Source organism: Doryrhamphus excisus, linkage group LG23, assembly GCF_037039965.1.
Source record: "Doryrhamphus excisus strain RoL-2023G ecotype Guam linkage group LG23, RoL_Dexc_Guam_v1.1, whole genome shotgun sequence".
Lineage (NCBI taxonomy): Eukaryota > Metazoa > Chordata > Actinopteri > Syngnathiformes > Syngnathidae > Doryrhamphus > Doryrhamphus excisus.
This window is the reverse complement of record NC_136379.1, coordinates 8,381,368-8,407,058: the sequence shown is the minus strand read 5'-3', so window position 1 is coordinate 8,407,058 and position 25,691 is coordinate 8,381,368. Positions and strand designations below refer to the sequence as shown.

The 25,691-nt window shown below is 40.7% G+C and overlaps 2 protein-coding genes across 3 annotated transcripts; one reads left to right on the top strand and one right to left on the bottom strand.

The window, feature by feature from the left end:
• Positions 1 to 2,862: 2,862 nt before the first annotated feature.
• On the top strand, positions 2,863 to 24,558 carry LOC131106868 (rod cGMP-specific 3',5'-cyclic phosphodiesterase subunit alpha). Its single transcript, XM_078788415.1, has 27 exons — positions 2,863 to 2,911; positions 3,011 to 3,083; positions 7,167 to 8,858; positions 11,357 to 11,418; positions 11,538 to 11,868; positions 11,951 to 12,092; positions 13,377 to 13,529; positions 13,668 to 13,757; positions 13,825 to 13,965; positions 15,025 to 15,099; positions 15,471 to 15,535; positions 15,683 to 15,749; positions 16,384 to 16,431; positions 17,458 to 17,607; positions 18,790 to 18,933; positions 19,018 to 19,083; positions 19,146 to 19,292; positions 19,379 to 19,486; positions 21,074 to 21,183; positions 21,347 to 21,434; positions 21,520 to 21,620; positions 22,507 to 22,614; positions 22,672 to 22,735; positions 22,828 to 22,902; positions 23,825 to 23,908; positions 23,988 to 24,147; positions 24,294 to 24,558. Exons 3-27 carry the CDS (start codon positions 8,818 to 8,820, stop codon positions 24,329 to 24,331), a joined length of 2,658 nt encoding a protein of 885 aa, XP_078644541.1. The 5' UTR covers positions 2,863 to 2,911; positions 3,011 to 3,083; positions 7,167 to 8,817; the 3' UTR covers positions 24,332 to 24,558.
• Positions 4,184 to 10,401, bottom strand: slc26a2 (solute carrier family 26 member 2). 2 transcript variants are annotated; one of them, XM_058056388.2, is made up of 5 exons: positions 10,273 to 10,401; positions 8,218 to 8,840; positions 7,858 to 8,148; positions 7,202 to 7,650; positions 4,184 to 6,843 (listed from the first exon to the last, which is right to left on the bottom strand). In XM_058056388.2, the coding sequence occupies exons 2-5, from the start codon at positions 8,827 to 8,829 to the stop codon at positions 6,051 to 6,053; spliced, it is 2,145 nt and encodes a 714-aa protein (XP_057912371.2). In that variant the 5' UTR covers positions 8,830 to 8,840; positions 10,273 to 10,401; the 3' UTR covers positions 4,184 to 6,050. The 2 variants fall into 2 exon arrangements, with proteins under 2 accessions (XP_057912371.2, XP_078644542.1); XM_078788416.1 differs by having other exon boundaries at positions 7,858 to 8,840.
• Positions 24,559 to 25,691: the final 1,133 nt, after the last annotated feature.

Sequence of the window (25,691 nt, the reverse complement as noted above, 5' to 3'; positions counted from 1 at the left end):
GTGTCATGTGATTATTTCCATCAAGGAGGGAACGCAGTCAATGAAGTGTTCTTCTTCTTCTTCTCCGACATGTTCTCATCTTTTTGTTGAAGAAACTTTTCCTTCAAAATGTTCTCTGACCTTACAGCGGCGATAAATCATCAGCGTACGTGTTTTCCTGCACGCCATCATGCTACTGGAAAACTTAAAGATGGGGACGACAGGACAAGACGGCGGTGTGCTGATGATGCGGTTGCCATGGTGACACAGCCCTGATACACACCCGAACATCAACAAAGTCAAACGCCTTCATCATGATTCCACGCTCCTTGACTTCCGAGCTTTCATTTCAAATGGAAATGGAAAACGATCTGTTCCAGGGTCAAACTGTCGCCATCGGCCTCATTTGGCAGGCGGTACAACTGTCTGTGATATAGAGGATCTTTGACGAGCGTTTTTGCAGTGGTATGTCATACAGATTGCTCACAAGACCAAAATGTTTCTAAATGACCATATAAGGAAGTCCGTCTGTGACATCACAAAGAAATAGTTTTACCCCGCCTTTTCAAACAGAGCGTTTTGAGCCATCCCGAACTTTTTTTAGGGCTCACTTCCAGCGGCGATAAATCATCAGCGTACGTGTTTTTCCTGCACGCCATCATGCTACTTTCCTGCTGGAAAACTTAAAGACGGGGACGACGGGACAAGACAAGAGGGCGGTGTGCTGATGATGCGGTTGCCATGGTGACACATCCCCGATACACACCCCAACATCACCTCACCTCTCCAACTGTCTGTGATATAGATATTTTTGCAGTGGTATGTCATATATATTGCTCACACCTGTTTCCTAAATATCTACCATATAAGGAAGTCCGTCTGTGACATCACAAAGAAACAATTTTACCCCGCCTTTTCAAACCGAGCGTTTTGAGCCATCCCGAACTTTTTTTTAGGGCTCACTTCCAAACACGCAAATCTCGTTATCTGATACCTCGGCATCATTTAACACGAGAATACAACATTTTAATGACTTACTGGTATAAATATTGCATAATTAACAGATAAATAGAGAATATTTGACATAAACATTGCGATGCACAGATAATGCACGAATATCAGACTGTGTTTCGGCATTCTTTGCGGTGCTGTCATGTTTTAGTGTGTCGCTGCTGCTGGCGCCTAAAGGGAGCTCTGGGAGTAAGTGGCATTGACATTGACAGCAGATGGCTTCCCTCATCATCCACTGCACACAAACAAGCGATGCCGGTGCTCATTGTCAGCCACAAAAACACACGTAAATACGCACGTTTGCTGTGCCGTGTGCATGGTGGTGATCAAGTATAAAGTGAATCAGCCTCTTGACAACATGAATGGTAGCTGCGGTCTCTCCATGTTTCACTTCACTCATGTTTGATGTCACTATTCTTTGCACAAAGACGTATATACCGATGTCAGTGTTGTTATTGTGGCTGGCAACTTGTTAAATCCACCTCGGTGAGTCCACCTTAATGCACTGACTGAATAAATATTTTTTTTAAATATAGACAGAAATATTGCAACACAATGCGGTACACATTTTAATGACTAGACTGTCCTCCGTGGATGTATTTTATTTTGTTTTGTTTTGTTTTGTTTTGTTTTGTTTTGTTTTAATTTAATTTAATTTAATTTAATTTAATTTAATTTAATTTAATTTAATTTAATTTAATTTAATTTAATTTAATTTAATTTAATTTAATTTAATTTAATTTAAACTGTTAAACACCATTTATAGTCACGAGGACTCATTTGATGTTGTCTTACAAGACAATGCTGCCCTCTGGTGGTGAAAAAAATTCACCATAAATGAGTGTAACTAGCTTTTTCAACTAACTTTTACGAACATTTACTAGTTGTTCGACACTTTTCAGCCCCTACCGATCTAAATTTGTTATTTATTATATTATTTATTATTTATTTGTGATTTATTGTGAGGATTTTCGTTGAAAAAAAGGATTTCACGTGGGGAAACTTTTAGGCGGCGGACTGTGTTCACGTCTAAGTGGTCCGACTCACTCGCTGTGTTTCATTGGTTTATTGAAAGAGCGGGCTTTTTAGTTAGTTAAACTTAAATTAACATGCTAATATCAGCATCTTACGGAAGCGTATGTGCTATTTTTTCCGCCAAAGAACGACGGTCTTTGTTAGTGGTTTATTGTGAGGATTTAACGCTTAAAAAAATGGCGGAACATTACACAGAGGTACACTGTGTTCACGTCTAAGTGGTCCGACTCACTCACTGTGGTTCATTGGTGTATTGGAAGAGCGGGCTTTTTAAAACTAGTTAAAGTTAAATCAACATCCTAATGTGAGTATCTTACAAAAAAAGTATGTGCCATTTTTCCGCCTCAGAACGTGAATTGAACGAGTTAATTGTGAGGATTTAACGCTGGAAAAAAATGGGGGAACATTTACAGAGGTGCACTGTGCTCACGGCTAAGTGGTCCGACTGACTCGGTTGTGTTTCACTGGTTGTTTGGAACTTCTGAATGTAAGTATTTTTCATTATAAACGTTATTCTTATCAATAAAAGTTAACTTTTTTATTTACTTTTGAAAGAATACAAGTAATGTAACGTGTCAATACTGACATGGTTTCTTCTAAGGCCTATGAAGCAAATATTCATTCTTTTTTTTGGTAGCCATTTTAACGAAGCCAAACGTTAAAAATGTGGGATTATTTGATTATTTTAATGGTTTACTTGGCACTTTTTTGTTTTAATGATTTAACTTTTTTATAAACGTTATTCTTATCGAAAAGATTTATTTACTTTTGAAAGAATGCATGCAATGTAATATGTCTATACCAAAACTCAAACATTTGACCTTAGGTTCCTGGTTCAGGTTCCTTTTGGAATGTGTGTCGTCTTTGAGTAAACATGGACTATTATGTGAGTATCTTACTACCGGTAATCAAATACAATCACCCAGCCTGTAATGTTTGTTTATGTATCATATAGAATGCTTAAATGTTGTTTGACTTTCTCTAGATATCAGCAAAAGTAAACAGGAAGAACATGAGCAGCAACTTTACCTAACCCCCACTACACCTGAATACTCCGAGTAAGTACGGCACTCTCACTTAGAATGGGGGCACCTGAATTAATCATCATTACACTGCCCCGTTAATTAATCTCAATCAGGAGTGGGAAAAATGCCAGGATGCAATGCAACTTTACACATGTAGATAAGCTAAAAGATATGCTATTGGCTGGGGACCAGTCCAGGGTGTACCCCGCCTCTCGCCTAAAAACAGCTGGGATAGGCTAAGCCAATCACAGGGTACATATAGACAAACAACCATTCACACTCACATTCATACCTATAGACATTTTGGAGTCGCTAACTAACCTAGCATGTTTTTTTTTTTTTTGGAATGTGGGAGGAAAACCGCAGTACCCGGAAAAAAACCCACGCATGCACTGGGAGAACATGCAAACTGGTGGAATTGAACCCAGTTTTCCTAGCTGTGAGGTCTGTGCGCTAATCACTCGATCGCCGTGCCACCCCTAAAAAAAATATATTTTAGAATAAATATTTTTCTTGAATATTTCAACTTTATGCTACTAAAATTACATATTTCCTCATGAGTTTATTATTGTAAAACTGCAATTTTTTTCCCCAGTTACAAATATATTTTTTTCTTATTTTTCCTTATTTTATTTTATTTTATATAATTATATTTTGACATTATTGTAAATGTTCTTGTCGTTATTCTAAATAAAACATGCACGTCCTAGCTTTATGGTATAGCTAACCAAGCTGATTGGTGTAATATCTAATAATATACATATGTCTGCATTAATAATGAATTAATATTACCATATGCGAGACAAAAAACAAAGCGGGGTCACACACTCTGACTTCGACCCGAAGATGAGTTAATAATGATTAGTTTCGGATTGAGAAGAGTACAAAAGATAGTGTTACTTTGAGATACCAGTTGATGTACAGTATGCTGACTTGTACTTCTGCAAAGAAATACTTCCTGTTTACAGTTCATCTACTGTAGCAGGGTGGAGCTGGCTTAATATTTTTACATATAAAATGAATACAAGGTGTACACACACCTGACACAGTGCAAACACTCCAACACTCGTGTCTGAACCCGCACATCAGCGGTTCTCGAGTACACGTTAGTAAACATCAGTACACAAAAGAAGTCCAGCATAACAAGGCACACGTCGTGGTGTGTTTTTATTTAAGGTATTTGGTTGCTATGACGTTAAAGCTCTTATTCTCTACAAGGCACATTAAAGAGAAGAAGCCAGTGGCTTGGTGTACTTACATACTTAGTACTCTTAGTACTACTCAAAATAAATAACAGGCGTTGAGGTGCATGTGCTTGATGAACTTTCACCTCAGCCATGTTAACGGACGTGAATAAAATCAGTTAGCATGTTGCATAGACGAGACGCGGCACACACACACACACACACACACGGAAATCCCAGCATGTTCGAGTACAGTCTGAGGTAGTTTTACACATACTACTAGGACTGTGTCATGAAAATGCACACTGACTTCCTGTTGGACATTCCCCTCCGTATCACAAAAAATCAACATTGACATTCAGCAAAACCAACAAAGTGGCGGATACTTAAAAAAAAAAAAAAAAAAAAAAAAGTGTGCTTTTACTGGACGTGTGACCTCTGTGCCGTTTTGTCCCGTGTTTGCTGAGGGCGATGCACCGATGGGGTTTCAGCTCGGCAAACACGGCAAAGGAACTTTTAAGGATGTCGCATTGTCATGGCTTGTTTTTTTTTTTTTTTGCAACTACTGCATGAAACTTTATAACATATTAAAGTAAACAAAACACAAACCCCTACTTTGGCATTAAAACATCAGTAAACATGCTTTTTTCCTCACGAGGGTCGCAGGGGGTGCTGGAGCCTATCCCAGCTGTCTTTGGTTGGGCAAGAGGCGCGGGGTACACCGTGGACTGGTGGCCAGCCAATCACAGGGCACATATAGACAAACAACCATTCACACTCACATTCATACCTATGGACAATTTGGAGTCGCCAATTAATTAACCTAGCATGCATGTTGTTAGAATTTTACTTTATTTTAGTTTTATTGTGTGCAAGATTCATTGTTGTAAAACCCACGCATGCACGGGGAGAACATGCAAACTCCACACAGAGATGGCTGAGGGTGGAATTGAACCCTGGTCTCCTAGCTGTGAGGCCTGCGCGCTAACCACACGACCGCCGTGCCCAATGAAGAACAATTAAAAAAAATATGACAATAATAATTATAATTTTTACTATATTAAACTCTTCTGCACTCTGTGTGTATGCTAGCGGCCCCGCCTCCACCCACTGAGACAAAGAGGCTCTATAACTGAGAAAAGGGCTCACTCCCGGCTGACTTCGGGTGAGACACCTGGACTGGTGGCCAGCCAATCACAGGGCACATATACACAAACAACCATTCACACTCACATTCATACCTATGGACAATTTGGAGTCGCTAATTAATTAACCTAGCATGTTTTTTTTTGGAATGTGGGAGGAAACCGGAATACCCGGAAAAAAAAACCCACACATGCACGGGGAGAACATGTAAACTCCACACAGAGATGGCAGAGGGTGGAATTGAACCCTAGCTGTGAGGTCTGCGCGCTAGCCACTAGACCGCCGTGCAGCCCTGTCACTGTAATCTCAATATAAAAACCTGCAATATCAACTTCTTCCAGCAGGAGGCAGCAACCCTTGAAATACTACCACCGTGACATGGCAATGTCAGTAACTAGCCAATAGGGAGTCGTGTAACGGTACATCTATTTATAAATCGGTATGTCAGTACCTGTGATTCAAATACAGTGCAATGCAGTCTTGGACTAACGACAGAAACCAGATCTTCCTCGGGAACACTTCCTTCCCAGTAATCCCTCGTTTATGGCGGTTACTTGGTTCCAGAATATATTTGTATAAAGAGTATTTTTGAGTTTGGCTAATATAAAATATATTTGTTTCAAAATGGTGCCCAAGAGGCACTAGCAGTAACTTTATGTAAACATGAATGTCAGCATCCGCCATGGTCGTCGCCATTGGGCACGGGCATGTGCTGCACATGATGGACGGCGTCGGCGATGGTGAAAAATATCAACCCGTCATCCCCGCCCTGTTTTTCCGGCATGTATCCCCCTCGTCGAAGCGCGTCCAGGACGCCGTTGCCGCACTGAGCCAGTACCACCGTGACCCCGAGCTCGCCGTAATCTTTGCGTACTTCCTTCAGCGCGTTGACGCCGGCGGTGTCGAGGAACAAAACGGCGCTGCAGTCCAGCACTAAGCCGTGTAAAGTACTCTGAGATTTCTTATCCAGTATCAAAGTCACGTTGGCGGTACTTTCGCCGTCTTCTTTACGTGGCGCTTCAGCGGCGGAGTACCGGACTCCTTCCTTGTCACGCTTCATGCGGCGACTCTTCTCCTTCACGGGGTCGAGCCCCACGTGGCGGTATAAAGACTTCTTAAACAAAGTCTGATTTGCGTAATAAATGGGGGCGGCGTATCTAAACACGGCCACGCCCGAGTGAGTTTGGAGACCGTGGTACAAGGCCAGGACCTCGTAGTGGTCCCGGCTGGGGGTGCGGCCCAGCTCCAGCGCCTGCGTCCGCTGCGTTCGGGCAAGGACGCTGAAAGCGGAGACGAGAACCCCCACCAGGAGACCCAGCTCCGTGTTGACCAGCGCCGACGTTGCCATGGTAACGAGCCAGATGGAAGCATCCACGCGGTTGGCCCGCCACATGCGTGGGACCTCGGAAAACTTTAGCAGCGCACCACGGAGGTTGACCACGATGATGACGGCTAGCACGCATCTAAAGAAGAAGAAAGGACAAGAAAATGAGAGTTTTCTGAATGAAAGTTACACCTGCGCGCTAACCACTCGACCACCGTGCCGCCGGTCCCAATGATAATTTACACTAATTTTTATGCAGTTTAACCTGGAGTTTTACTCGTAATTATTAACATACTGTATACTAGCCACTGACATACAACGACTTTGAGTTTTTTTGCCCCCCCCGCCCCGCCCCCCAGGGTTTTATGGGTTTTCCCCTCATTAGGAGGCCCTGGAAAGACCTCAAAATGGCAGAAACTGCACTTTTCCATCCAAGTCACTAACTCAGACGTTTTTTTTCAGGTTCAAACCGGGCGCAAAATCTAATCTGGACTCACTTCTGGAGGGAATAGAAGAGCGGCGCGATGACCAGCAGAACCAGCAGCAGGACCACGGCGCTAACCAGCCCCGAAACCTGTGTCTGGCAACCCGTCGACTCCTTGACCAGCGTTTTGGTGAGAGCGGCGCTGGTGGTGAAGCAGCGGAAGAACGACGGTATGATGTTGCAAAAACCGATGGCGTACATCTCCTGGTTGGCGTCCACTCGGTAGCCGTGCTTTTTGGCGAACATCTCGGACAGCGACACCGTGATGGCGAATCCCACCAGGGCGATGGAGAAGGCGTCCACAGCCACGTTGGGGATGAGGGACCATGAGGGGAGCTGCGGCGGGAGGAAGCCCGTCGGGATCTCCCCGGCTACGTCGGAACCGTAGTCGGTGTTGAAGCGGCCGAAATGAGATGCCAGCGTTGCGATGATGACAACAAAGAGCTCAAAGGGGATTGGAGCCTGGGAAACACAAAAGAAACAGGAAGTTGAAATTGTTACGGTTTGTGTGTAAGTAAGCTACTTCCTGATTGGTGTTACCAATGGATGGACCGTACCATCATTCATACCAAACGATGAAAAATGACCACAACCGCCTTCTACTCTGTGGAGCAGCAGTTTCTCCCAGATCCAAACATTCTAGGTCTTTCTTCTGGACTCGGGTTTTACCTTCAACTTGGCCTTGAAGCGGTTGTTGAGCTCCTTGGTGGGCACCAGCACAAGCAGACACACCAGGCTGGTCAGCAGGTCGCACACGTTGGTCTGGCCCAGGTTGGAGAGCACACTGAACCAGGTCTTGAACAGCGTGAACCAGCCCTGCGGCCTGCGGATCTTCAAGCCCAGGAGGTACTTGACCTGGGAGGTGAGGATGGTCAGGGAGGCGCCGGTGGCGAAGCCGCTCAGGAGGGAGTCTGAGAGGTAGACTGATACGAAGCCAACCTGGAAAACGCCCATCAGCACCTGAGAGAGAGGACGAGGTAAACAGGAAGTGACGGTTGACAGACTCGGAACGCGGAGAAGCGCTCCTACCTGATAGACACCGGCGGTGAACGTGACCGTCGCCCCCACTGCGATTGCGTAGCAGCTCTTGTCACACCCAACCACCGTGCTGTCGTTCCCTCGGGCGGCCAGGAGGACGGCGCTGTTGTTACTCCCCATACCCTCGCCGAGGTACCCCGCCACCGCCAACTCCCTGTCCACCACCTGACCCACAAGCAGGCAAAGCACCCCGAAAATGCCCACAGAGATATGCCTGGAGGTTCCTAACAGCGTGTAGATGATTGAGGAGAAGAAGGACGTGTAGAGTCCGTAGATGGGGTCCTGGCCAGCCAATAGGGAGTAAGCGATGGACTGGGGGACCAATAAGATTCCCACAATGAGTCCCGACATGACGTCGCCCAGGATCCAGTCTCTCAGCTGGTACCGTGGCAGCCATTTTAAAATAGGAACAAAGCTCAGGATCTTGGCCTTGACCTTCTGCGGAGAGCAAGAGCAGTGCTTCTTCAGCCGCCGCGACACCGCGGTCCGACAGCTTTGAGGCGCTCCTTTCTCCACTCTTTCCAGCGCGAGCGGCCGGTACTGCTCGCCCTGGGCGTCGCTCTCTGGCGCTGTGGTGCAGTGGACATCTCCATGAGGCATCATCCAGCTCGTCTCTGCGGACCACAAAAGCGGTTAAGTACTCTTAAAAACTTAATGAAGGTTTTATGATGCCAGACTAATTCTATTTACATGATTTCCTGTGGGTAACCAGTTAAAAGAATGCCAAGTTTGACGCCCATGAACGACACCTCAGCATAGTTTGTTACACTGTTACACCGACACCTAGTGGCCTGGCATGTACAATGCAACAGCATTCCTTTCAGCTTCAAACCTTAGCAGCTGAAGGTCGGTACAACCATTGGAGCGTTTTAACGTCTTATATCAGGCGAAGCGAGGACGCACTTTATCCCCACCCCCACCCCCAGCTACTTGGCACCCAACTAGCTGTTTGTGCAAACCGTACTGGAAGCTTGCAGCGTGTAAAGAAAGCCTCGCTTTCACAGGGCGCAAACCCTGAGAGGCGGCATGGGGTTTAAAGTCATCATATTACGGGTCGGGTCAGTGGGGGGGTTGGGGGGGTGTAGACCTCCTACTGAAGTTTATTCATTCATCCATCTGCTGCTCAAGTATGGGGGACTTATGGGAAAAGTAATGGTTTAATTTCATTTGAACATGCATCAGATTACAATTGAATGCATCCCATAATCAGTTCCCAGTTCCACATGTCCAAAAGGAGTAGGAAGAAGCAAAGCTTATTAAATCCTACCCCTCCATCTGGTACTTTTACAATCAGTAATTCTTACATTTGTTCACTTCCTGCTTTCCATAATATAGTTTATTTTTGTCACGTACCAAAGTACGAGGTGATATAACCATACAATTACATAATGGGTACCATAGTAACTGTCAATATAGTGATATATATATATACAACATAATGACTCTGCATCCTTGTAAAAAGTAGAATTAGGTTTGAAAAAAAATTATAATGTGAAAACTTACACAGCACGTGACTGAAATGTAGTCCAAACAGGTAACGTTTTTTTTGTTTTTTTTTTTTAAAAAAAGGTATATTCAGTGAGAATCACATTTAACACAGAGAGTTCTTCCTTTTTAAAGAAACACATTTGAATGAAAAAGACGCTAAAATATAATTACATGGTTATTAAGTGTGGAGTGAGTGTGATGTATTCCATTGTAATTTGATGCATGTTAAAATAATATTAAACCATTAGCAATGTTAATGAGATTACGCTTCCGGGCTATATTTGGAATTTAATGCAGCGCGGCAGAGATTCAAAAAAGAATTCATTAAGACTTTATTGAATTCTTTTTTGTGTTCTTTTTTGTGTTTTTCGTGTTCTAGTCAGGAAGTCGTCACAACCAACTAGCTAACAGCATGAATGAGCGCCTTTGTCAACAAGTCGTCAACGTGTCAAACTCTTAAAGTGACAGCGAACTAAGACGGTGAATGTCACCGATTGAAACAAAAGTAGTGTTTTTTTTTTAGTAGTTTTTTTTGTAGTTTAGTTTGATGTCACTGACCTGAGCTCGACTCTTCGGCGACTGCTCACACGCGGAGAGAGACCTTATTCACTTTCATTCTGCCTCAACTTCTTACCAGAGTGCCCTGCGTGGTGACGTCATAGGCGGAGATGTCACGTGAGATGCTGAGTCAAAGACGGACTTGAGAGAAGCGAACTGTCAAGCTCACGAAAATATCACGGACGCCATCGGCACTCACTGACCATTTTATTACACTGATTAGAGACTCGATTCCATTTACCGGATCGAGTTCTTAGGAGTAAACTCGCTTAAGTGAATGGTTGACTTGAGTCTCTTTATGCATCACAGAGCGCATGTGCGGAAGCTCGCTCATGTGGGACAAGTTGTGAACTGGGTACGTTGTTCATTCGACTCACTTCAATCGGGTACTCAATTCACGCTAAGCACTCCTCACAGAGCCATTTTGCAAAAAGTTCAGTCGCCTCCCCGACTTCTCACAAATTGAATCACCCGATGACATTTGCCCAATTTTGTTTTTTTAATTTACTTTGAACGAGTTAGCAAAGACGAGTACCCGTGAGCCCGATTCAGTGGAACATTCCCGAGTTTTGAACGACTCGTTCAATACTCGTACACAAGCAACGTCTTAATGCTCAGCTGTCATTGAGACTATTAGAAGGGTAACAATTGAATAATGTCTTTATTATTATTATTATTGCGGTTGAGTTTATAGAAACATATAATATCTTATTTAATTACATCTTTCCAACACAACATTAATAAAAGTTTAGTTTGTTTGGAACATTTTTAACATGTCTGAAAAGCAGTAGGAAGAAGCAGTGTTTATTTAATCTTGCGTTCCTCCATTTCTCAGCAGTTATTGGTAGTTTTCTCGCTTCCTGTGTTGAACTTGCACCAGGAGGCACGTTTTTAATAGGATACATGTTTCAGTAACAAGTAAGTACATTAAAATGCAAAACATATCTTGCATTCAGAGTGACAATTGTGTCAGTAAAAGACAGGAAGGTATCATAATCCCAGGATTGTATTGGGGCTCAGGCTTACATGCACATGTGATGCTTTAAAGGCACCTTTGTAATCCTTTATTCTCATCCACTTGCAGACACTTTGCGGAGGACAGAGGGATTACACACGTAGCCGGAGACAGTACCTCATCTTCATCAGGTACACTTGTGTTTTTTTTTTCTTTGGATATTCATCACGATTTATTTATTCTGTGTCAAGATTCTAACATTTTTGAGTAAATGGTTTCCATTGATGGTATGTCTGTGGCCGCTTCGCAGCCATGGTGGACGCAGCCGCAGCCGAGCAGTTCCTGGACGCCAACCCGCAGTTCGCCAAGCACTACTACGACGTCAACTTCAGGCCCAAGGTGGTCTCGGACCTGCTGGACAACAACCGCAGGACGGCGGTGGACGTCAGCAAGTACCACGAGCTGAGCATGGTGGAGGAGAGCGAGGTGCTCTTCGACCTGGTGCGGGACATCCAGGACAACCTGCAGATGGAGAAGTCCGTCTTCAACCTGATGAGGCACCTCAGCTTCATGATGAGGGCCGACCGCATGAGCCTCTTCATGTACCGCCAGAGGAACGGCGTGGCCGAGCTGGCCACCAGGTTGCTAATCCCGCTCATCATCTTTTGCTTTGGAAAAATCAACTAGAAATTGAAATGGTGTCGTTGTGACTGCACACTCCAGGTTGTTTAACGTGCATAAAGATTCTGTGTTCGACGACTGCTTGGTGCAGCCTGACAGTGAAATCGTCTACCCGCTGGATTTGGGCATCGTGGGTCACGTGGCCTCCACCAAGAAGATGGTCAACGTGCCAGATGTGTCCCAGGTACACAGGAATTATGTTGATTATTTTATTCAGTCGTTTATCGCTGTTAATTAGTCTCAGGCCGACCGTAATAAGTGAATTTCAGCAAACTATTTATAAAATCTTATTTATTATTAGAATATTTTGGTAGTTAGAATATAGAAATCCTGTGTTCGATCTTCTAAATATGCACTTTAACGTTATTAGAGCCTTCTTGACATGAAATAACACCCCTATAGTCACATTTATACTCCTATTACACCATATAATAGACATAATAAGAAGAAATAGGACATAAATAAGACACAGTATACTCTCACACATGCTAGCATATATAGACTTGCTAGCATTGGAGGAGTTTCCTGTTTTTTTTTTTTAATTTCCTGTTCCATACAATACTTCCTGCAGTAGCTATTAGCTTATTAATGCAATATTATTGACACCTAGTGACCAGTGTAGCATAATGCATGCCTTATATTGTGTTGCTTCATTTAGCAATTTTTATGCTTGAAAATACTTCACATTGGGGCAAAAAAAATATATGCTTATTCAAGAAATAATTGCTTGTATTAAACAACAAAAACAGCATGGTTTATTTTTTGATATATGTTTGAAAAGCTGTGATAGAGTGAAGCCACAAAATTCAAAGTATAAATAAAATAAAATCTGAATTACAATATATATACTCGTATCACAAAAAAGAAAATGTCAAATAATTGTATTCATATTTGAATCATTTATTAATTAATTTATGATTTAGTGTTGTACCGTTTTGTGCATTAGTTTCTGTTTCAGGCTCTTATTTTGTATGTACTTCCTGTTCTGTTCTGTTGTGTTTCCATCCGCCTTTACTTTTTTTTTTTGCCCCAACACCACAATGTCTTCGTGTGACATTATTTTTAAAGTTAGGACTGCCATCCAAAAATGACATAAATTATTAATATGATTAATAATCTCTAATAATAATATATTTATATTTTGTGGGTGTCATATTTGGAATGTAAATGATCTATGAAGATTTCGATCCCATCCTCTCACAACCAATGTGTTCCTTTTACGGCCGCCAGAGGGCGACATGGCGCTTCCTACCAGGCCAATCTTCTTATCGCTAATACCTTTGACATTTGGAAGTGTCTGCTCAGTGTGTTTGAGTTTGGAGTGCATGACGTAAGCATAAAGCAGCAGGCCAATCAATTACAATGCATAATTGTTCTCATATTTATCGTACATTTTAAATAAAAAAAAAAAACCTGAGCATTTCCAAAATATCCAAGCTTGCTTGTGATTCCTTCCCTTCTCCTTCAGAGTCCTCAGTTCAGCAAGTTTGTGGATGAGCTGACCGAGTACACCACCAAGAACGTGCTGGCCGTGCCCATCATGAACGGCAAAGACATGGTGGCCGTCATGATGGCCGTCAACAAGATGGACGGTCCGCACTTCACCACCAAGGACGAAGAGGTACGATGCCTTGGAGACATTTTAGCAGATTGTTGCCGTGTCTGCATTCGATTTACCCTCACGGGCGAGACCATATTATAATATAATAATATTATTATATTACAATATTATTTTCATAATCCAGCAATTTTCCTTCAGACTTTGAACAAGTACCTGAACTTTGCCAACCTGGTCCTAAGAGTTTTCCACCTGAGCTACCTGCACAACTGTGAGACCAGGAGGGGGCAGGTATGTGGTCACCTCCACCCCTCTATCCGCCCCCCCCATCCCACTGTGTGTGTGTGTGTGTGTCCAGGTGCTGCTGTGGTCGGCCAGCAAGGTGTTCGAGGAGCTGACGGACATCGAGAGGCAGTTCCACAAGGCTTTGTACACCGTGAGAGCCTTCCTCAACTGTGACCGCTACTCCGTGGGCCTGCTGGACATGACCAAAACAAAGGTGATTAGCGTTAGCATTATGGTAATGGTTTAATTTCATTTGAACATGCGTCAGATTACAATTGAATGCATCCCATAATCAGTTCCCAGTTCCACATGTCCAAAAGGAGTAGGAAGAAGCAAAGCTTATTAAATCCTACCCCTCCATCTGGTACTTTTACAATCAGTCACTGTTACATTTGTTCACTTCCTGCTTTCCTAATATAGTTGAAGTTTTTTTTTTTGTTTTTTTGTTGTTTTTGCTTTTTGTTTTATTTTTAAATTTACTAAAATTACTATTTTCATTTATTTTTATTTATACTCCGGTTTCCTCCCACATTCCAAAAACATGCTATGTTAATTGGTAATGGTAATGGTTTAATTTCATTTGAACATGCATCAGATTACAATTGAATGCATCCCATAATCAGTTCCCAGTTCCACATGTCCAAAAGGAGTAGGAAGAAGCAAAGCTTATTAAATCCTACCCCTCCATCTGGTACTTTTATAATCAGTAACTGTGACATTTGTTCACTTCCTGCTTTCCATAATACAGTTTAAGGTTTTTATATATATACTTTTTTTTATTATTTATTTTTTTTGTTTTTTTTAATTTTGAATTTTTTTTTAATTTGGGTTTTTTTTTGTTTTGTTTAAAAAAAAATTTTTTTTTTTTAAAATAATGTACCTCGTACCGAAGTATTCCACATACTGAAATGCTGCATTATCATGAGATGCACGCTGCATTCAAGACCGCTAGGAATTGTGCAATGACTTGATAGATAAAAAAAAATATATATAGTGGCGTTAGTGGATCTTGCTCGGCGTTCATCGATTAGCCTCCAGATTATTACAACAACCTTCAATTAATGTTTTTTCCAAGTCAGATGTCGGAACTACGCAGCTTTCCAGTTGCCTTGAATGCAGCATTAACAAGTGAATGCACTGCTGCTTGACACCAGAGGGCGCCAGATCCTATTATGAAGGTTTTGACTTCATAATAAAGAGGTTATCTGATTGTTTTTAACATTTGTTTGTTAGTTCACGGATTCAATCATGTCAACTGTGTGTGTGTGTGTAGGAGTTCTTTGACCTATGGCCCGTCTTGATGGGGGAAGTTCCTCCCTACGATGGACCCAAAACCCCTGATGGCAGGGTGAGTCACAAGCTGTAGTCCCAAGGGCCTAGCTTGTTTTTAATCATACCCCTTGTCATATATATATTTTAAAACTGATTATTAATGAGCTATATTTTGTTTTATTACACTAATTTGTCCGCTGGAATGTTTGTTTTAGATAATTTAGCACATATTAACCTGCACTGGATTGGTTTTTAGCATCTTTTATGCAGAAAATGTACCAAAGTGTCTTCATTTGTATTCACTATTCTGCATATATATCAACTGAAGTACTATACAATGTAATAACCATGAGGTTAAAGGTCATTTTAAATCACTTCCTAGACATGCAGTCATGTGACACACTGTTGGCCTGTGATTGGCTCTCACGTCTTTGTGCGTTTTTCCAGGAAATTATCTTCTATAAAATCATTGACTACATTCTCCATGGCAAAGAGGACATCAAAGTCATACCGTGAGTCTCTTGAGATTAAGATGCTGTAAGCGACAGAAACAAAATACGTTTAGAAGTACACATAAAGTTTTTTTTTTTTTTCTGTGGGCCGCCACAAACAAATGAATTGATGACAAATGTTGTGTTTTTGTTGTTGTTTGCTTGCAGGAATCCTCCAGCAGACCACTGGGCTCTGGTCAGCGGCTTGCCAACATACGTAGCAGAAAACGGACTGGTCAGAATATATTTTCCATTCTTCAGTAATCAGCAACATTAGTTTCAGGAAAATGTCAGTGTCCGACTAAAAAAAAAAAAAAAAAAAAAAACTAAAAAAGGGGAAAAAAGCTTTTTGTGAAAAGATACATTTCAAGCATCACATTTTTTTTTTGCTTTTGTGACAGTTCAAATATCTAAACCACTATAGCACAACATAACACAAAAAGTGTAGTTTTACTTCAAAATAAGATATATTTATAAATCTAACACCATGGACTACTTACAATTTGGAACAAACTGTGTGTGTGTGTGTGTGTGTATATACACTCGTACGCAATTTCTCTGCAATGCATAACCTTTTGCACGCTACACTCCTCCACCTTCTTTTACTTCCTGTGTAGGTTTTTTTCTATTATCAAATGCATTTCTACATTTCAGTTTTTATGGCTTAAAACTGAATAATTGAATGAGTTAATAATAATCACACACAGTAGAACCAGACACATATTTGTGTACTCTATATGTAAATGATACATATGTACATGTGTTTTATATATATATATATTTGTTTATAATAACTTCTTTGTACTGTCTATGAATGTGGCTACTGTAATTATGTTATTTAATTTCATGTATTCCATTTTTCCCAACAGATTTGCAACATAATGAACGCCGCCGAGGATGAATTTTTCGACTTTCAGGTGAGACGGCTTTCACCTGAACATGCACGCTGTCACAACCCCACCCACTTTTATCACGTCGGTATGTGGAGTGTAACGATGCAACGGGTTGAGTAAAGAACTACAGTAAAGTCTCGTTATATCGATATTGGTTATAACGAATTACTACTTATTACGATACTATTTTCATTTCCCGGCAAATTTCTAGTCTTTTATGATATAATTAGTTCCGTTAGTACGATACCTGGTTATTATGATAATTCGGTTACTACGATGCCCTTTTCATCTCCCGCCAGCCAATTTGGTCTGCTTATATCGATACAAAAGCAGCTTAAATCAATCTTTGATTAAGGATTTCAATACCAAAAAAGAACACGGCGAACGGCTGCTTCCAGTCCCTCGCGCCTACCCCTCCGGGTGGCAACACCTTCCCTATCAATAGTTCCGGGGTGAATTATGTCCCGGTAACCGGTAATCACTACAGCGTAAGTTTATTTTTATTTACTGTAGTACAAAATGTATTGTAGTACAAAAGCATGCTAGATACGCAATCCATGAACTCAAGGAGAAAATTACATGCCATATCAAAGATCCGCCCACTTTTAATGCAGTTCGGCGCAGGATCGGATATATGGATAGTCCGGTTATATCGATATTTTTTCCGACTCCCGAGAATATCGATATAACGAGACTTTACTGTACTAACACAATTACTTAACAATGTAGTAATAGCAGACACTTATACATACATAATATGTCTGTATATTACATTCTACTTATTCATTTAAAAAATATATTTATGCTGAATAATCTATTTTTCTTTTCTCTCGCGATTAAAACTGCTGACATTTACACACAGGAAGTCAGCAATCTACCAGAAATTGTTGAAAGATTGAAACAAACAAACCAAATCTTTATTTTACTCCGCCTTGAACGTCTCTTCTCGTACCAAAAAAACAACCTGATTACCAACACATGTCTTGTTACAACGCTACACAACTACGTCAATACTTGTGTGTGTGTGTGTGTGTGTGTGTGTGTACACAGAAAGAACCTCTGGATGACTCCGGCTGGACAGTGCGGAACGTTCTGTCCATGCCCATCGTCAACAAGAAAGAGGAGATTGTGGGCGTGGCCACGTTCTACAACAGGAAAGACGGGAAACCTTTTGATGAAATGGATGAAACACTGATGGAGGTGCAGTGTGTGTGTGTGTGTGTGTGTGAGTGTGTGTGTTTTCTCCGCATAAAGAATGCTGAGGACTACTTTACCCGTTTATTACAAACAATCATAATTCATGGAGTAAACAATATTCATTCATTTTCTACCGTTTATCCTCACAAGGGTCCCGGGGGTGCTGGACTAGTGGCCAGCCAATCACAGGGCACGTATAGACAAACAACCATTCACACTCACATTCATACCTATGGACAATTTGGAGTCGCTAATTAACCTAGCATGTTTTTTTTGGAATGTGGGAGGAAACCGGAGTACCCGGAGAAAACCCACGCACTCCACACAGAGATGGCCGAGGGTGGAATTGAACTCTGGTCTCCTAGCTGTGAGGTCTGTGCGCTAACCACTCGACCGCCGTGCAATTATTTCATTTTTGTTATATTTTTATTATTTTTCATAATTATTATTTTTTAATTTAAATAATATATATTTATTGCATATATTTATTATATTTTAAAATTATATTAGTATTTATTTTTATGGAGACAAAAAGCTTAACATATATACATAATGTTCCTTTTTTGTGTGTTTTTTTTTTTTAAGTGGGAGGGTCCAACAAAAGGACCCGCTGCTTGTTGAGAAGAGCAATATGTGCTTTTATGTTAGCATCAAAAGTGTCCAGCAAGACCATAACAAGTTGCTAGATTACAATACTGAATACTTGCTACTAAATATAACCACAAAGACCCTCTTGCTACGTCTTCTCCCTGGCTGACCAGGTGGCTGAAGGCAGACGCCATCTACTGTACGTAACTGGAATGACGAGCTCCGTTCAGGACTCTAATATTGTATAGTTGGACGTGTTTACCGGGGTGGAATTGAACTCGGGTCTCCTAGCTGTGAGGCCTGCGCGCTAACCACTAACCACTGTTCATCGGATTTGAACAGTACTGTGATAATATTGACAATGGTAATATAAAAGGGTACTTGTACTTGACAGTGTTTGCCAAAGGACTGCAATCTATCTGCGGCAAGGAGTTGCAGGCATCATTGGGTGTTTCTTCACAGGAACATCAACATCTTGTCAAAACTAGTTTTGATGTTTCATTTAGCATACCTGATATCTTCATTGTTGCGTCTTGGTGCAAGAACCCTCTTGATTTTGAATAAAGGTCATTTCCTTGTCTTCTTTCCATCCTCCAGTCCCTGACTCAGTTCCTGGGCTGGTCGGTGCTGAACACCGACACCTACGACAAGATGAACAAGCTGGAGAACAGGAAGGACATCTTCCAGGACATGGTGCTCTACCACGTCAAGTGTCGTAAGGATGAAATCCAGCACGTCCTGGTTAGTCAGCAAGGCATCCTCACACAAACACAAATAGACTCCTGCATGGTCACATGATGTAGATCTGATGTTTTGCTTCCTCAGAACACCCGCGAGAGATGGGGCAAGGAACCGGATGAGTGTGAAGAAGAGGAGCTGGAGGAGATCCTGGTGAGCAACAACACAAACATGAGTCATGGCTGAGATTGTAAGGATGCGTTTCCCGCTTCCAGTCGGAAGTTCTTCCCAAGACCAAGAAAGCGGAGATCCTGGAGTTTCACTTCTGCGACTTTGAGCACAGCGAGTTGGACCTGGTCAAGTGTGGCATCAAGATGTACTACGAACTCAAAGTGGTGGACAAGTTTCACATCCCCAGAGAGGTTTATTTCCACTTTTCCCAAAAATTCCGAAAGGATTGCTGAGGGACAAGAGGGTCCAGTGTGGATAAATATGTGTGTGTGTGTAGGTCCTGGTGAGGTTCATGTACTCGCTCAGTAAAGGCTACAGGAAGATCACCTACCATAACTGGAGACATGGCTTCAACGTTGGACAGACGATGTTTACTCTGCTCATGGTATCTGTTGACTTTCATTTTCCCACAGGAAGTGATGTCAGTAGAAGTACAGACAAAGTAATCGGCTACATTTCATTCTTTGCTGTGCTGCAAGTCTACAAAAAAAAAAACGACATACTAACACCTTATGATTTTTGTCAAAAATCACCGCCCTCAAAATCTGGCATTTTAATGCAGTTTTTGGATGCTTCTGGGGCCCCTGTTGAGTGTGTGTGAGGTTTTCACTGTATTTTATTATTATTATTATTATTATTTTTTACCAGAAAAGTGCATTAGAAGGGAGTTGAAAAAGACCAAAAAAACGACAATTTAACCCATTATGATTTTTGTCACAAATCACTGACCTCAAACACTGCCTTTTTATGCTGTTATTGGATGCTTCTTAGGAGTGTGTGTGAGGTTTACACTGTTTTTTTTGTTACCAGAAAAGTGCATTAGAAGCAAGTTGACCCCCCCCCCAAAAAAAAACGACATACCTTATGATTTTTGTAAAAAATCACCACCCTCAAACACTGGCATTTTAGGCCGTTTTTGGGTGCTTGTCCGACCCATGGTGAGCGTGTGTGTGAGGTTTCCCCATTTTTTTTTTTTTTTTTTTTTTTTTTTACCAGAAAAGTGCATTAGAAGCAAGTTGAAAAAAAACGAAAATTTATGATTTTTTTGTAAAAAAATCACCGCCCTCAAACACTGGCCTTTTATGCTGATTTTGGGTGCTTCTCGGGCCCCTGGTGTGAGGTTTCCACAGTTTTTTTTTTTTTTTTTTTTTTTTTTTACCCGAAAAGTTTCATTAGAAGCAAGTTGAAAAAAAAACGACATACTAACCCCTTACGATTTTTATCAAAAATCACCGCTCTCAAACACTGGGGCCCCTGTTGAGTGTGTGTGAGGTTTCCCCTGCTTTTTTCACCAGAAAAGTGCATTAGAAGCAAGTTGAACCCCCCCCTTCCAAAAAAAACCCGACATACTAACCCCTTACGTGTTTTGTCATAAATCACCGCCCTCAAACACCGCCATTTTATGCCGTTTTTGGGTGCTTGTTGTCAGGCCCCTGGTGAGCGTGTGTGAGGTTTCCCCGGTTTTTTTTTTGTTTTTTTTACCAGAAAATTGCATTAGAAGCAAGTTGAAAAAAAACCAAAAATTTATGATTTTTTTTGTCAAAAATCACCACCCTAAAAAAACATCGTCATTTTATGCCGTTTTTGGGTGCTTCTGGGGCCCCTGTTGAGTGTGTGTGAGGTTTCCCTCTTTTTTTTTTTTTACCAGAAAAGTGCATTAGAAGCAAGGTGAAAAAAACGAAAAAAATTACAATTTAACCCTAATTTAACCCAAAAAAAACACATACTTTTTTTTTACGTTTTTTTTTTTTTTTTTTTTTACCAGGAAAGTGCATTAGAAGCAAGGTGAAAAAAAACGAAAAAAATAACAATTTAACCCAAAAAAAACACATACCTTTTTTTTTTACGTTTTTTTTTTTTTTTTAACCAGGAAAGTGCATTAGAAATAACTTGGGGAAAAAAACAAACAAAAAAAAAAAACGACATACGGTCAGCATTAAATTCCCGTAGTCATCAGTGATCTCGCGTTCAGACAGGTGACCTCAAGCGTTACTACACGGACCTGGAGTGCATGGCCATGGTCACCGCCGGCTTCTGCCACGACATCGACCACCGAGGCACCAACAACCTCTACCAGATGAAGTGAGCATCTGCCGTCACGACAGCAAATCATCATGTGACCGTCATTACTCGAACACGAACCATTCGTGAATCGGAGCGGCTGAGCTAGCCACACCCATCCTTCCTGCTACATATTGTCGATATTACGATGCCACGTCAAGCTGGTCGTTTTGTGGTCGTGCAGGTCTGGAAATCCTCTGGCAAAACTTCACGGCTCATCCATCTTGGAAAGGCACCATCTTGAATTTGGCAAGACGCTACTAAGAGACGAGGCATGTTGAAGCACACACACACACACACACACACACACACACTTGTGTACAAGCGTTTTGATGACGTATGCGTCCCGTCTTTCAGTCATTGAACATCTACCAGAATCTGAACCGCCGCCAGCACGACATCGTCATCCACCTCATGGACATCGCCATCATCGCCACGGACCTGGCGCTCTACTTCAAGTCAGTAGGAGGGAACAACTTTTAATGTTCCTTTTAAGAAGTATGACTGGTTATGATATGGGTGTCCAAAGCATGACGCCGGGCCCATTTGTAAAGATAATGGTAATGGTTTAATTTCATTTGAACATGCATCAGATTACAATTGAATGCATCACATAATCAGTTCACAGTTCCACATGTCCAAAAGGAGTAGGAAGAAGTAAAGCTTATTAAATCCTACCCCTCCATCTGGTACTTTTACAATCACTTACTGTTACACTTGTTCACTTCCTGCTTTGCTATTATAATTTAAGGTTTTTTTTTTATAATTTTAATAAATTTTTTTACAATCAGTAACTGTTACATTTGTTCACTTCCTGCTTTCCTAATATAATTTACGTTTTTTTTATAATTTTAATTTAATTTTTTACAATCAGTAACTGTTACATTTGTTCACTTCCTGCTTTCCTAATATAATTTAAGTTTTTTTATAATTTAAATTTAAATTTTTACAATCAGTAACTGTTACATTTGTTCACTTCCTGCTTTCCTAATATAATTTACGTTTTTTTTATAATTTTAATATAAATTTTTACAATCAGTAACTGTTACATTTGTTCACTTCCTGCTTTCCTAATATAATTTAAGTTTTTTTATAATTTTAATTTAAATTTTTACAATCAGTAACTGTTACATTTGTTCACTTCCTGCTTTCCTAATATAATTTAAGTTTTTTATAATTTTAATTTAAATTTTTACAATCAGTAACTGTTACATTTGTTCACTTCCTGCTTTCCTAATAAGTTTTTTTTTTCCCAATTTTTTATTATTTTTGTGTCATGTACCGAAGTATGAGATGATATGACCATACACACGTACACATAAAGTTGTGCGTGTTTGTTGGCAGAAAGAGGACCATGTTCCAGAAGATCGTGGACCAGTCCAAGACCTACGAGAGCTGGAACGACTGGACCAAGTACATGATGCTGGAGACCACGCGCAAGGAGATTGTCATGTAAGCAAACACAAAACACACAAATACGCACACAATTAAGCTGCGTCTTCCTCGCAGGGCGATGATGATGACGGCCTGCGACCTGTCGGCCATCGCCAAGCCTTGGGAGATCCAGAGCAAGGTGTGCGGGACGAACAGCGGCTCCACAAAGGATGATTCTGATGAGTTGTGAAATGTGTCGATTAAATGTGTTATTTCCCTCCCCGCCTGCAGGTGGCGCTGTCTGTCGCTGCTGAGTTTTGGGAGCAAGGAGACCTGGAGAGGACTGTCCTGGAACAACAACCCATTGTAGGCCTCGCATGGATCCTGTTTGCTTTACACCAGGACTGTCCAAAGTCCTGCCAGGGGTGCTATCCATTCTTAGCGGATTTTTTAATTTAAAAAAATAATAATTAATTAGATTAAAAAATATATATTTTGTCACAAAAAAATATTCAAAAAATCAGCAATAATTTTACAAGAATATAGTTAAATTATTACAGCAAAAAAGTTGTAATCTAATGAGCAAAAGGTGGAATAACATTGGAATATTATCCGGATAAATAACATGATTTTAATTGTATTAATTTGAAATATTTAAGAAAAAATACTTTTTGTAACTCAAAAAAAACCCAGCAAAAATAGAAAAATCTGCAATAATTTTACAAGAATATAGTTAAATGTATTAAAGCAAAAAAAAATGTAATTTAATGAGAAAAAGGTGGAATAACGATGGAATATTATCAGGACGAATAACATGATTTTAGTTGTATTAATTTGAAATATTTAAGAAAAAATACTTTTTGTAACTCTCAAAAAAACCCAGCAAAAATAGAAAGATCAGCAATAATTTTTCAAGAATATAGTTAAATTATTAAAGCAAAAAAAGTTGTAATCTAATGAGAAAAAGGTGGAGTAACGTTGGAATATTATCAGGACAAATAACATGATTTTAGTTGTATTTATTCAAAATATTAAAAAAAATACTTTTTGTAACTAAAAAAAAAAAAACCCAGCAAAAATAGAAAAATCTGAAATAATTTTAATTAATTGCCAAAAGTTTGGGCACCCCTGGTTTTATGCCACCTTTTTGGCCCACCACACAAATTTGGCCACAAGTAGATTTGGCGCCACCTGTTGACCCTCATTCATAAACACATTATAATGGGACTTAGCTAGTGGTTCCAGCTTTGTACAGTAGACCCTTAATGACTTTTTTTTTGTCCTCCAGCCAATGATGGACAGAAACAAAGCGGACGAGCTTCCAAAGCTCCAGTGTGGCTTCATCGACTTTGTCTGTTCGTTCGTTTACAAGGTAAGAGTCACGATTCCCTCGAACCGACTCAAACTCCACTCAATGAGCGCCGTAGTCGAATGACGCGTTGGTGGCGCAGGAGTTCAGCCGTTTCCACACGGAGATCACGCCCATGCTGGACCGACTGTTGAACAACAGGAAGGAGTGGAACGCTCTGAAGGAGGAGCACGAGGCCAAGATGGCCGCCATCACGGCGGCCAAGGAAGAGGCGGCGGGGAAGGCCGCTGCTGCCAAACAAGGTGGGCATTCAATTTGTGCACTTCTTGTACTTTGAGTACTCATGTACTTTAAGTGTACTGACGGAAGTATTCCATTTTGAGACACAGTGAGGGAGATCTTTCCTCAAGAGAGAGCGTCTAATTTGCGTTTTTCTTTCTTCCTGCAGCGAGTGCGGCCCAGTCAAAGACGTGTACTCTCAGCTAGCGTGGTGACATCTACTGTACCATAAATATTAGTCTGACTGTAGCTTCACTGCACATACGTAAAGATACCATAACTATTCTAGATACGATATAATTAGACTCTGTATCAATCATACAGCTTCCATGTATTCAATGATTAGATGTTATGTAGATGCGCTTATTCTAACAAGTGTATCGTTGCTGACCAAAGAGTAGTAAATAGTAAATGATGCTATTTTCATACTGAAACATGTTTGTTGTATTTTGGCATGTTTTAGATTGTGAGACTGCATTCTACTAGATGCTACATTTGAGAGGATGCTACATTTAACTAGATGCTACATTCAAGTAGATGCTACATTCAAGTAGATGCTACATTTGACAGGATGCTACATTCAAAAAGATGCTACATTCAACAAGGTGCTACATTCAACTATGTGTTACATTGAACTAGATGCTACATTTGACAGGATGTTACATTCAAGTAGATGCTACATTCAACACTGTGCTAACATTCAAGTAGATGCTACATTTGACAGGATGCTACGTTCAAGTAGATGCTACATTCAGCTATGTGTTAAATTTAACTAGATGCTACATTTGACAGGATGCTACATTCAAAAAGATGCTACATTCAACAAGGTGCTACATTCAGCTATGTGTTACATTGAACTAGATGCTACATTTGACAGGATGCTACATTCAAGTAGATGCTACATTCAGCTATGTGTTACATTGAACTAGATGCTACATTTGACAGGATGCTACATTGAACTAGATGCTACATTTGACAGGATGCTACGTTCAAGTAGATGCTACATTTAAGTAGATGTTACATTCAAGTCGATGCTACGTTCAAGTAGATGCTACATTTGACAGGATGCTACATTCAAGTAGATGCTACATTTGACAGGATGCTACATTCAACAAGGTGCTACATTCAACAAGGTGCTACATTCAACAAGGTGCTACATTTGACAGGATGCTACATTGAACTAGATGCTACATTTGACAGGATGCTACGTTCAAGTAGATGCTACATTCAGCTATGTGTTAAATTTAACTAGATGCTACATTTGACGGGATGCTACATTCAAAAAGATGCTACATTCAAGTAGATGCTACATTCAACAAGGTGCTACATTCAACTATGTGTTACATTGAACTAGATGCTACATTTGACAGGATGCTACATTCAAGTAGTGCTACATTCAAAAAGATGCTACATTCAGCTATGTGTTATATTGAACTAGATGCTACATTTGACAGGATGCTACATTCAAGTAGATGCTACATTCAGCTATGTGTTAAATTTAACTAGATGCTACATTTGACAGGATGCTACATTCAAAAAGATGCTACATTCAACAAGGTGCTACATT